Source organism: Pistacia vera, unplaced genomic scaffold (genome assembly GCF_008641045.1).
Source record: "Pistacia vera cultivar Batoury unplaced genomic scaffold, PisVer_v2 Contig272, whole genome shotgun sequence".
Classification (NCBI taxonomy): domain Eukaryota; kingdom Viridiplantae; phylum Streptophyta; class Magnoliopsida; order Sapindales; family Anacardiaceae; genus Pistacia; species Pistacia vera.
In genome coordinates this window covers 446,516-459,841 of record NW_022196082.1, presented here as the reverse complement: position 1 = coordinate 459,841, position 13,326 = coordinate 446,516, and the positions used below count along the sequence as shown (strand labels likewise).

General features: G+C 36.6%; 2 protein-coding genes across 3 annotated transcripts; one reads left to right on the top strand and one right to left on the bottom strand.

Moving 5' to 3' along the window:
• Nucleotides 1-364: 364 nt before the first annotated feature.
• Nucleotides 365-3,566, top strand: LOC116133666 (myb-like protein X). The gene is made up of 2 exons (XM_031419355.1): nt 365-566; nt 1,093-3,566. The coding sequence occupies exon 2, from the start codon at nt 1,110-1,112 to the stop codon at nt 3,294-3,296; it is 2,187 nt and encodes a 728-aa protein (XP_031275215.1). The 5' UTR covers nt 365-566; nt 1,093-1,109; the 3' UTR covers nt 3,297-3,566.
• Nucleotides 3,567-4,583: 1,017 nt separating this feature from the next.
• LOC116133701 (cytochrome c oxidase subunit 6a, mitochondrial) lies at nt 4,584-6,793 on the bottom strand. 2 transcript variants are annotated; one of them, XM_031419385.1, is made up of 4 exons: nt 6,617-6,791; nt 6,108-6,214; nt 5,931-5,973; nt 4,584-4,915 (listed from the first exon to the last, which is right to left on the bottom strand). In XM_031419385.1, exons 1-4 carry the CDS (start codon nt 6,732-6,734, stop codon nt 4,881-4,883), a joined length of 303 nt encoding a protein of 100 aa, XP_031275245.1. In that variant the 5' UTR covers nt 6,735-6,791; the 3' UTR covers nt 4,584-4,880. The 2 variants fall into 2 exon arrangements, with proteins under 2 accessions (XP_031275245.1, XP_031275246.1); XM_031419386.1 differs by lacking the exon at nt 4,584-4,915 and having other exon boundaries at nt 5,931-6,027; nt 6,617-6,793.
• Nucleotides 6,794-13,326: the final 6,533 nt, after the last annotated feature.

Sequence of the window (13,326 nt, the reverse complement as noted above, 5' to 3'; positions counted from 1 at the left end):
CCCTCAAACGGGCTATTTTCGGGGATTCCCCGAATTCTCATAATGGGCTTCGGCCCGGGATAGAGGATTCTTCTTGGGCTTTCGGGCCAGGCCGGAGACAGGGGTCCCGTGCCCATCCCTAAATTCTATTTCAACTCAACGATGTTATGTTGAGTATCGAAATTTCCATCACAAAACGGGCATCGTTTTGGTATTTGAAATAAATTAAAGCAGTTAAGTGACATCGTTTTAGTTAGGGTGTCAAGTTATACGGTGTCGTGTAGTGGTATCTGGAGTCTGGACATTGTAGTTGAAATGGACGTTTGATATGGTGAATGGTGTTGGTGAATTTGTAGTTTTTTAAGAAGCACGAAAAGTGGTGTTAAAAACTAATAAAATAAAAAGCAGTTGTTTTCAGTTTCAGATCTAATCTTGAACACCACACAAAAAATCAATTCCAGGTCTTCTGTCTTGTTTCATTTCTACCTATTTCAGTGGTCTCAAACATCACCTATTTGTCTATATTTACTTCCAGAAAATTAAAACTTAATCAACGCCAAAAAGCTACTTTTCTTTGCATCATCTGGGTAAGTCTAAGTTAAGTTTTTGAATCATTTAGTGTATGTTAGTGTTTCATATTTCGTGTCAATGCCAGTGTAGATCTGTGTGTATTTGTTAATGTAATCGACTGTTCAATGTTTAAGTATCTAATTTTTTTCTGTTAATTTTTTTGTGGGGTTGTCCTGATGAAGGCTAGATCTTTGTTTAAAACAAATGTTAGGTTCGTTATTCTCTGTAGTTTTACAGTCTGCAGTAGATTTCATAGTGTCTCTGTAGATCAGCTAAGTGATATGAGGATCGTATTGATTAGTCACCCTGAAAATTAAGAAGTATAAGATGTTTTCATTTATAATCATGTTTTTGTTTATGATTTGTACTTATGAATTTTTCAGGAAGCATAGATTTGTGACATTTTAGATTTTCATAGGTGTTTTTAATTGAGTGGGTTTGGTGATTGCTGTTAGCACAGGTGGGCTTATTTTATTTTGATTTAGTTGAGTTTGAGTTATTTAACAGGAGATGAAGAATTTGATGTCAGCTGAATTTTGGCAGGTGGGTGAACAAAATTCATGATGTTCAGGTCACCACGGAGTAGAAACCAAAGATCAAAAGGTTTCAAGGTGAAGCATGCATTACAACTATGCCTTTTGCTTGGTGTCTGCATCTGGCTTCTTTACCAGGTTCGGCACTCTCAGGACAAGAAATCTGCATATGAGGATAGCGCAAAAGCTGGGAATGACATCATAAAGCTAGGGAGAAAGGACTTCCCTCAAGTTGAGGACCCATTGATTAAAGATGCAAGGCACAAGGAGGTTGATGTAGAAGAAGAAGAAATCAAGAGTGAAGAACAGAGCAAAGCTGAGGAGAGTATTAATGTTGGTAAAGGGGCTGGCGATGAGGAGGTAAATGATCAGGATAAGAATGAGCAGGAAGCTGAGAATAGAGAAGATACGATTGATGGAGAGAAGGATAGGGAAGACACCAATGAGAGTGAAGAAAGCAAAGAGAATAACATTGAAGAGTTCAAGGAGAAGGATAGTGAAGACAAGGAGAGTGAAGAGAACAAAGAGAATAACATTGAAGAGAGCAAGGAGAATGAAGAGAGTAAAGAGAATAACATTGAGGAGAACAAGGAGAAGGAGAGTGAAGAGAGCAAGGAGAATAACATTGAAGAGAACAAGGAGAAGGAGAGTGAAGAGAGCAAAGAGAGTAACATTGAGGAGAACAAGGAGAAGGGGAGTGAAGAGAGCAAAGAGAATAACATTGAAGAGAACAAGGAGAAGGAGAGTGAAGAGAGCAAAGAGAATAACATTGAAGAGAACAAGGAGAAGGAGAGTGAAGAGAACAAAGAGGATAACATTGGAGTGAACAAGGAGAGTGAAGGCAGCAAAGAGAATAACGTTGAAGAGAACAAGGAGAGTGAAGAGGGCAAAGAGAATAAGATTGAAGAGACAAAAGAGAATAACATTGAAGAAAGCAAGGAGAAGGATGGTGAAGAGAGCAGAGAGAAGCAGAGTGAAGAGAACAAAGATAAGTATAGTGAAGATAAGGCAAATGATGAGAAGAAACACGTGGAGGAGATTCAAGAAAAAGAAACGAAGGAGACTGGAGATGAGAATGAAAGTACATCAAAACAGCAGTTCCACGATGAAAATGGTAATAACAATGAGGAAGCAAGGGAGAAACATTACAAGGGGGATGATGCTTCCAGTGAAGTAGTCCATGAAACTCAAAATATGAAAGCTGAAAATGTTCAAGGAGATCAACAAAAACCCAATGAGGTGGAGCAGCAAGGAAAAGAAAATAATGAATTTAAGCAGGAGAAGAAACAGAATAGCACCGAAGGTTATCACCAAGATGAATCAGCCTCAAATGTGCAAGAAACTGGAACTATTGAGAAGAATGATTCCACAAATAAGGCATCCAGTGATGGGGGTGTTCATGAAAGCAATCATCAGTCAGAAACAAATAATGGATCTAGTTCCACAACAGAGACACAATCAAATGAACACCAATCAAGCTCCAACTCCATGGAAGTCACCGGAGAAACTCATGATTCATCTGCGCAAAATGGGACAGATACAACATCTGATACAACTCAGAATCAAAATGAAACTGTGAATAACAGTTCTAAGGGAGATGACTCTACCCAAGAAAATGTTGTTCTACAGCAATCTGAGAAATCTTACTCAGATACCAATGGTGAGCAGACAGATGTGAAAGCAACACATGCTACTACTGAAAATGAACATTCAGCTAATGGAGAGTCCAAAGGTTCATCTAATAATGCTGAAACTGGGCAGACTAATGACTCCAACTCATCGTCTGGAACAGAGAACAATGCTCACGAGGGGACAAAAGAAACAGTTATACAGTTAAACACAAATAACAAAGGAGATGCAGGTCAGAACGAACAAGTTGATTCTTCAAACCATCAAGAGAACAACACATCAGCAAATGATAACGGAGATGCCAATCAAAAGGAACAAAATGGTTTTTCAAACTCTGAAGAGAAAGACAAACCGTCAAACACAGATGCAGGCCAGAATGGGAATGAAAATGCTACCCAGAACAGTACAAATGACAATCCAGAAGCAAGACAAAAAGAGGCATCGACAAACACAGATGGCAACACCAGTACCACCCAGAATGATTCTTCGATTACTCTAGAAGAGAAAGAGAATCGCATAGATCTCGGAACTTTGCCTGAGACTGGAACAACTGTGAACAATGGTGAAAATGCAGCTGCAGAGTGACATTTTTGATAAGTTGGGTTTTACTGTTTGTTACATGATTGTTCATTCGGTTTCTTTCCTTGTACTTCCTGAGGTGATTGGGCTAGTTTGTAATGTTTCTTGCTGCATCCTGTGCCTTATTGCAATAATAGTGTCTAGAAAATATTACACCTAGTACTTGGTAATTGCTAAGGTAACATAATATGTGACTCAATGCAGGTTTCAATTTTTCATAGACAAAATCCTTTTGTTAAATGGTAATTGATAATTTACTTGTGTTTCTGCGATCAAGTATTTAGTGTCGCGTGGCAGTTGACAGTCATGAAGAATTCTCTACTTTTAACCACATACTGGGTGATTCGTTGCTTGTGATTTTTTGGAATAGAGTACAGCCTTTTCTCTCCATGTCAATATCCTGGATCTAGTAGAGCTTGCATTACACAGGTGTTTGTTATCATGTTATAAGATCTGATAATGCCCCTGGAACCCTTAACCGAACCTCTACCTTAACTTCAATTCGACATCTCAACCTTCGCTCGTAGATCCCCTAACTTTTCCTCTTTAATGACTTGAATTCTACGCTGCTTTTCTCGTGTGTTATTGTTTTCTTTCTTTTTCCAATGTTTGATTTACGAGAATGAATCTAGAATTTAAAGGGTATTCGGTAGCAATCCCTTTCCTGCCTTTGGTTGACATGAATCCATCAGAAAAGGATAGTTTACCAAAAACAGTGAATCTATATTTTCTGCATTTGGTTACATGAATCTTCAGAAATGGTTACTTTACAGAAAAGATTGAAATGATATAAGTCTCTCAGAGATGAGAATGTTAGTTTCATTTATTGATTCTTAATTGACAAACTTTTATAGGTACTATTTAGAATTACACAAACTCATATTTCCTAATTAATATCCAAATAAATAACTGCAACATGATTACATTCTATTATAATGTAGTAGTCATTTTTTTTCAAATCATAAACCAGACGTCACGACGTACTTCAGTTTTGGGCATGGGTCCCCTATTTCAACTAAATAATGAAATAATTTTCATTCTATATCTCAATTTTATTTTCATCACCAAAACCGCACCGTAATTTGATTCAAATTGATGAAAAATGATCAAATTAAAATGAAATCAGTTGCTTTGGAAAGAAATACCATATGAAATCCCATCAGTTGCGTCCAACAGTGTTCAATGCTCAATCTAACAGTTGATAGCTTTACGAACCAGTAATTAGCCACTTCCCTGATAGATTCATTTTTCTCTTTCTACAGAAAGTTCCACACTACCTACTAATGCCAAACCTCTTCAATAACCAACATTTCCACATAAAACACTGTTTGATTGCACATGAATAAGAAAGGGATAATCAAATATCATTCATCAACCTTATTTGCGAGCAGAGTTTTACAGACACGATTAAAAAGGTTGAACTTGCAGCAAGCTAGTCTTTAAATCCCCAATTGAGATCCGCAAATGGAAATCCTAACATTCATGAGCAAGGAAATTATCTTGATTGTCATTAAACCAATTGACAGAATATGAGAGCTAAAGAAGAGAAGTCCCAGGAGATATCTCCATGAAAAAAAGCCATCAAACGACCTAGTGGTGCTTGCTCTCAAAAAGACCATCTGGACCTGAGTATTACAAATTGCACAAAAGATGATGACCATTAGAAGACAGAGCTATAGAAAATAAGTTCTATATATATACTCAATTTAGATTTAGAATATAGCATTGTCATTGCCAAATAGAATTATCTCAGCAATAAGCTCCAACAACTGGAAACAAAAAGACGAACACCCCAAACCTTGTTCTCCACCACCATGATGTATCATATAACAACATAAAAATGCTAAATAAGCTTTGCATTTACAAACATGCAATTTTAAATAGATAAATCAACTTCATTAGCAAGTAATAATCAATAACAAACATAAAATAGATTTGACAACCATAACAATACAAATTGCAACCAGTTCTTAACAAAAAACCTAACAGTTCCATTCACCTTGCACAAAGACATCCAAAACACTTATCTATGACCAACAAATAATACAATACTCTACCACAAACTGCAGCTATTTTTCTCATAATTGTCCTTATGAAAACATTTTCAATGCAACAGACTAATCCGTTACCCTTAAAGGTTATACAAAGAGCAACTCTTACGTTTTAACTGAACAATCCACCTGTAAGGTAGGCCACAGTAGCTAGTTGCTTAGTAAGACATTCATTGATCTCCAGACATAAGATAATTATAGCATAATGATAGGAGTTGTCAACTTCAATACATAGTACTCATATATGTTATTTAAATTAGTTTGCTACACTCCTTATTTACTTGAGAATGTAGCTCTCCACTAAATATACTGAGAAACTAAGATGACATCAAACACAAGGCACAAGAAGCAGAGAAAAGATAAATCGATACTGCTAGTTATTTAGGATAACAAAAGAACTTAAAACAAAGACATAATGCCAAACTCAACAAGCAATCAATAAGGCAACCCAAAGTTTGAATCTCAAGACAAAAAGTGCCATCAAACACAGAATCAATGTAATTAACACTATAAATGTAACAACAAAATAGACATTTCTTCTTCTAGGGCTATAGACACAAATAAATTTATTTAACTCTGAAAAACATACCCCATGGGAACTCCTTGTTGCGAATGTGCAAATATGGGTACGGCTGCATACAAGTAGATGGCATTCAGATGTTTTTCATAATGCATATAGTAGAAACCTTTACAAAAACCAAAAATAACCACTGTAAATTCAAGAAAAAAATCTTAAAGGAAAAAAGAAAAATAAAAGAAAGCTCACTGGAGGCTCTTCATGGTGGGGATGACCCTTTGAGAGGTTGTAAATAGCAAGCACAGTGCATGTAGCGATGCCTAAATATGTTATCTTCTCCCACTTCGCAGTCTCATCTAATAAAAAAATTTCAAGTAAATCAATCTCACCAATTGAAATCTTCAAAAAGATTTTTCTAAATACACAGGCTATATAGACAGAAAATATTTAGATTCTCATTTCGATATACCCAAAAACACAACTAAACATGCCACAAGACTGTTTCCTCGTTACTCTCATCTTCAAAGAGATTCCAAATTTTATAGGCCTTTCATACAAAATCCAGGAACTCCCACGCACTGTTCACGATTCATGACATAATCTAATCCTCAGAATTACAAAGCAAAAAACGAAATTCTAACACAGAATACTTCCATATACAGACCAAAATCGCAAATATCTCAAATGCATGTGATATGATGACTAAATTAAAATATGAATCAAAACCTAGATTAACGAAAATTTTTACGGATGCTTACAGGCATCGTCGTGATGACCAGAAGAAGCGAATCCTCGCTTGAGAGGAGCAGCGGATGTTCTAGAACCTCCGCGAAGAGCCGTTCTAAGGACACCAGATCTCACCATCGCCATCGCCATTTTTTCTGTTTTAACCCTTCCCTCTCACTCGTAATCGCAAATAAGATCAAACCCTTGTTTTTCAACTCCGATGTCTACGTTTCGACTGGCACGTGCGAAATTTATAATGGGCTGGGCTCTGAGTTGTCATCAGTTTGGGCTTTTAGGCATTCTCTTATTCTTTCAATTTAGAGTAATAGAAACTTTAAAATTTTATAATATAATAATAATATTAATATTTAAATTTCTACAAATTTTGTGAAAGATTTCACAAATCTAATAGCATTCTTAACCCTCAAGCTTATCACATTTTTTGTATTATAGCCAATCTCAATTCTATAATTTAATACTTTCTAGTCTGTACTTATACTTTCAAAATACAAATTTCAGAATTTTAAATGATGTGATTTTATTCTTATATCGATTTCAGAAAAAAGAAAAATTTAACATCTAATTTAAAAGAAATTTTATGACACTTAGAAATTCCTTGGTCCAAACCGAAAATTGATAAAAAAGTAAGATAATGAATCCTATACAAGATGGATAATTTATTTAATTAGTTCAAAATCTGAATGTACGTTGAGATTGCAATTTAATACTGACTTTCCTTACCAAACACTAATTCCTTCTTAACTTATTGTTCTATAGTCTCATCTGAAGACTTTGTGGCATGACTTGTATCAGCAATTGAAGAATATATCAAAGGAGAAGTCACACAGATTACGCGTTATAATATGTTGTATCAAAGAGCAATTAACATGACTATTTATTCAACAGGGAACATTTTATAGAATTTCAATTATATGTTCTTATTTATCATTCCAGTATGTATATATATATATATATATATATCGCTGAGAGTATAAGATCATGTCATACAAAAATGAACATGTATATCAAAAGACACATCCGAAATGACTAGCTGAGAAAAACCAATTTCCATCCGTGCCATCGCCGTTGGGATCAAGAGAACCACCCTCAGCCAGGTTAGTCACAGCAGAATCAACAGAGTTTTCAGACTGGATATAAAATTTCTGGCGTTCGCTGGAGTAGTTTCACATTGCCGTCTGTTAACGGTCCCTTGACTGTCAACAGTGGTTGAGCTCATCAATTAGCTTATCCATCCACTATGTCCCCGGTTCTCTATCCTTATTTGCTTCAGTCTCTATTTCGCTTCTTCTCTACTTCCACTTGCCCAAGCAGATCAAGGTACTCCACGTTAAGTGCTCCCAGAGAGGCCTTTTGGTCAGTCTGCACAAGCTAAGTTGAACCAGAATCTGGCTTCCCAGAGTGACGAAGCTCATTCACGATTGTGTCAACACCTGGATGGCCAAAGGAGAGGCTTTGTGCATTGTGATCGAGGGAGAGGATGACAAGGGCAGTCTCGGCAGCACACAAGTTACAAAATTCATTGGCCTTCTTGAGGTGACTGTATCAGCTTTTTGAGAAAGCAACTTGAAGAAATCACTTCCTTAATCATCTTCATTTTGGTCTTTTTGCGGCTCATACCTGTCATCTTCACAACAGAAAAACTACTAGACCAGCAAAGGGAGCTAGTTTCCCCGGATGTCATTAGGAAATTCAGAGCAACAGTTATTTACAGGCCTTCCCTGCCTCCGCTAGTCTGAAACCAATGCAGTTGCGCTTCTCAGATTGGTCATTTTCATTTCCTTCTGTAAGTTACCTATAATTATCATGAAATTATGAGAAAAGGTGAAAATCTTATCAGTTTTGGACTACATATTGCGTTCATATCCTTGGTTGGCAACACTTAATCTACAGTTGAATGTTTGCCTTAAAAACAAAAGAAGAGTTGTACCTCCCGAATAAGCCAACCGAAGTAATGTGCAGAGAAAAATTAAGATTGATTCAATGTTTGAAAAAAAAAATTTTCACTCTGGTCATTTGAAAATTTTGAAAGTTTTTAGACATTAAAAGGTTCATAAACCAGACAGTAATAAATTCGTAACCATGTTGTTCTTTGTGTAGCACCACCATCCTTGGAGCTGAACGACAACCATGCCAAGAGTTCATAAGCAGTGCTTCAATGCTCTATGTTTCTGGTCCAAGCGCCCGTACCCAACCAAATTCTATAATGAAAAGAAGTATCTTCGATGAGCCACATAATAACTAAGAAAATAACAACCACAACAAGATAGATAAAACTCTGCCCTCCATTAATCTCATGATTATAACAAGAAGCTAAAATATTAAAGAAGCAAAGTAGTTAAAACCATCTTTACCATTAGTTTGTTATATGGTAATGCTAAGCAGGTTGTCAATAAACAATTGAATTGAATAACTTTCCCTACCTACAGAAATATGCCTTATATGGACAAGTAGCTTAAGTTCTATTTACTGGATAAGTAGTAGTTTCTGCAAATAAAGTTGCACATCATAGCACAAGTACACACAGAGACACGTGTGTGCATGTGTATGTGTATATACTTTGTGTTTGCTTGCAGGTTGTAATATAAAAATATCACATTCTTTCTATTAATAGTGTGTCACTTACGATGATTATAGGAATTATAAAAGTTTAAATATTAGTGTTCAACCATTTCCTATAGCTTAAACTTGTTAACATCAAAATGACAAAATCCTGATAATGGCATTTTAAAGTGTGTTCAAAATCACACATTGATATCTATGTGTTTAGATTTGCATGATAATTCATTAATTAAATTTGATTATAAACAGAAGAGGACATGTTAGAGTCCTAACACTATAGTTGGGTCCTTTACTATAAGTTTAACATTGAGATTGATCATTACTCAAAAGGAACACTAATTGATTTTCTTACAACTAAACATGAACTAATCTATGCGATTAAATGTCCAAAGATATTCTCATTGAAAAGTATTGCACCTTTCACAACTTCAAACAATTAGTTTTCGTTTTTGCTTTGATAGAAGTAACTTTTTTGTTTTAAATCAAAATTCCACCAATCCAAGAATGAAGAATTTGTATGTCTAATAATAATATGCTCACTCAACTGAGACAAGGAAATTAGATAACTTTCTCATATATGAGCACAACTCAAAATAATGACATAATTTGACCGCTATTGCTCTACAAACGGTACTATGCATGCATAGCAAATACTCGTAACTAGTTTAAGTAACTTAAAGTGCATAGATATCAGCAAACATATACCTACACCTGGTTGGGGATGATATACTTCATGAATTGTACTATATTATTTTAAACTTAATGCACCTTTCTAACTCAACTATGTTACCATGTAAATTTATGTAAATACTATAAGTGGCATAACTCAATTCAACTAAAACACTACACCCCAGTCAACGAACCATTTGTAAACCATTGGTACTACCAGATATTCATCAGTCTGGACTCTGGACAAACTTCACCAATTTGCATGGAGAAGGCCAGGAACTACCAGTTTACAAATTATAATATGTATTAGTTACCATATGATGTTTTATTCATAGAAGGATTTGAATGACTACTGTGAATTTCAAGTCAGATATCATCATTGTAACATTAATATTAATGGCTTCGTAGTTCATTCATGTCAGATATCACTGTTTCACTGATCTTCTAATCTTTGCAGGTCTGATGTAACACTTGGCCTAATTTGCAACAATTCGAAGAAAGAAAATAGGTATTCATGAATCATGAGACCAGATCCAAGAAATGAAAGCACATATTACCACAAAGACTCGCAAAATACTTTGGAGCAAATAGGTAAAGTACTCTTATGATTATCATCATAAAAGCAGTACAACATCTGCTTGAGTGGTTAGGGCTCATATATTGTGGAAGATGCCAACAATTACAAAAGATTCTCTTCAAATGCTTAAATATTTCACACATCCTTTCATCTACTCTCAGTACCATAGGAAACAAGAGATTCATTTTGTAACCAGTTTTGTACTATTTGTCGGCCTTCCTAGGTTTGCCCAGCTACTTAAAGTGAAATCATAAAACATTAACCAACCAGTTATGATGAAGGATTCAACTCCATTACAATGTAAATGCAATCAAGTGAAAGCACTCACCAGTGAGCTAGTTACGGTTAACATTGCCATTAAACATCGAAAACATTTCAGAATGGCAGATCAGTAGGCATGCACGCTCATACACAGGCACACAGCAAATTAGCAGTGTCAATCACAGCTGAAACCAATGATTTCACTCAACAATTCAAGCTTCATGGTTACCACACGAACCAAATCTATAATATTATAGTCAAAGAAGAAAGGGAGATACAATGCGGCTTATATATTTTTAGATTTCCATAAATGCTCCAACATTTGAAAGTTGTTACAACCAGTATCAATTCATAAGCATGAGCTAATTAGAATAGCCAATATCATATTTCTTAAGCGCCTCTGTCCTTACAATTCAGTCCTTATATAGAAAGACTAACAAATTAGCAAAGTTCTCTATGTAACTAACTTTTAGGACGCAATTACACTAAAAGTTTCTTTTCATTCTACAATCTAATTTATAGAAAAACATCTCTAACAGTTCACCTAATCCTTGATCTTTTCACCAATTGGCCGTTTCTCTAAATTAAATGCTACAAAAACGAAGAACTAAAAACTAACGTAGAGACCAAGATTACACACAATGTAAATAGCAAAGTAAAAAAAAAAAACATATATTTAATACTGTTGATGATTGATTTTGACACCAACGACTCACACGTGCAAAGTGCTAATTGGGCTTAGAAATTATACGTGATATGAAAATATGCAGTGAGAAAATAAATAAGAAGCGGTTTTTAAAGTTGTTCGGATGCTCAAAAGCGAATCCTACGTCCACTGTGGTTATATTAATATATGGTTACAGTCAGGTCGCGTGTAGCGAGTTAAATTACAATCTAGAAAGAATATAGAGAGAGAAAGAGAGAATGTATGGTGTTTAAGACTAAAGATACGCTAATCCTGTAAATGAGAGAGGAGCCCTTTATTTATAGTTGGAGGATTCAAGGTAGTAATCATGAGTTTGCAATCCGGCAGGTGTGGTACAATTCCTAACCCGCTTCCCATTGGTTGTCAGCACGAGAGACATCCTTAAATCGCATAGGGCTTGGGCAGGTGGACAATTCCTAGCCACTCACAAGCTTGACATTCACCTGCCGCATTGACGATAGCCATACCTATTCCGTCCTTGAGCGACGTGGCACTGTCTAGACGGCACAATGCCTCCCTGAATTTTGATTGGCCTTTACTGATGAGAACCCACATCAGCCTTGACTTGACTTATCCTGAATGACGCTTGATTGAGCTAATCGAGCTATAAAGAGGTCGCAAAATAGGTCTCTAAGAATAGCACAAGCGACCTGAGACAGCCTTCTCCCATAGGTTCAGCGACCTGGGTTAGACCTTACTCAGTGCCATACCGACATGCTTTGAATCTCATCTGTAGCTCACAACCTGAGAATACTTAGCACATTTTTACTGAAACTAAGGAATCACATCATCTTGAAACCGATACATGGGAAGAGTGTTTTACTCGAACGACCTCTTCAGATGTTATCCGTTGCGTTTGACAGCTAGCCTGGTCAATAAAATAATCTTTATTCTGACAGACGTGTCTATTGTGCAATAAGTGCCAGCCATGCGCATTAAATGCAAGCCATGCTGAAACGACATTTTCTTTCAGAGTATTAAATGCGAATGAGGGCACATTTAATGTAGAGGAGGTAACCGCACCGACGCTTGGTTGCTCCAATGGAGGGAAACGTTGATTGGCATTCACGAAGTGTGAAGGTTACTTTTCCTCGTGGATTAACGACACGTGGTCGCAATCAATGGCGAGAAACGTATCCCACCCAAGCGTCGCTTGCTTAGGGAAATCAATCATCGTTTTTCTCCCTATAAAAACCCAGGTTCGCCTCAAGTTTTGCCACATAACTCACATACAAAACTCTAGCAAAATCAGTCTGCCCTTCTTTCTGTTGATGCACACTCTCCGTTACGATAGGAAGTTCGTTCCCAGCAGTCAAGAGGTAAGAAGGACTTCTCCTTCGTTTTCTTCTATTGTTTTGTTAATAGCTTAACTTTACGGTAATGGTGGGTATGAACTGCCTGATAAGCTTTTATGGTGCGTATTTCTGGATAGTGGTGAGAAGACAACTTTTTTCTTTATAAAAAAGTGAGAACTTAAGGCACGAATCCTTGGGGATTCATTCCCAAGGGTTTTTCTAGGGGTTAAGGAAGGTAAATTAGGGTTTCTTTTGCTCTTTCACGTCATCGTACGGAACACTATATGGAGACTGAGTTATCTCTACATGTTGCCCCTTTTTCAGACTTTAGGAGCAATGGATACTTCAGCTACCAGAGCAGCCGAGGGGACGAGCTCACAGGCGCTAGGCACCCTAGCAGGTTCCGTGTAAGAGACCTTATCAGTGGCCACCTAGGACAAGATACAAAAAGCGGTGGACCAGTACGCACTTAGCGTGGATGTCTACTAGCATAGGACATACACAACTCCGAATCTGCCAGAGGGAATGGCTGCGATTTCTGAGGTAATCTTTAAATGTGGGGCGTTGATACCTTTTCACCCCTTCATTAGATCGATCCTCGACCACTTCAAGGTTGCGTCATTGCAATTGACGTCTAATGCGTATATGATAGCT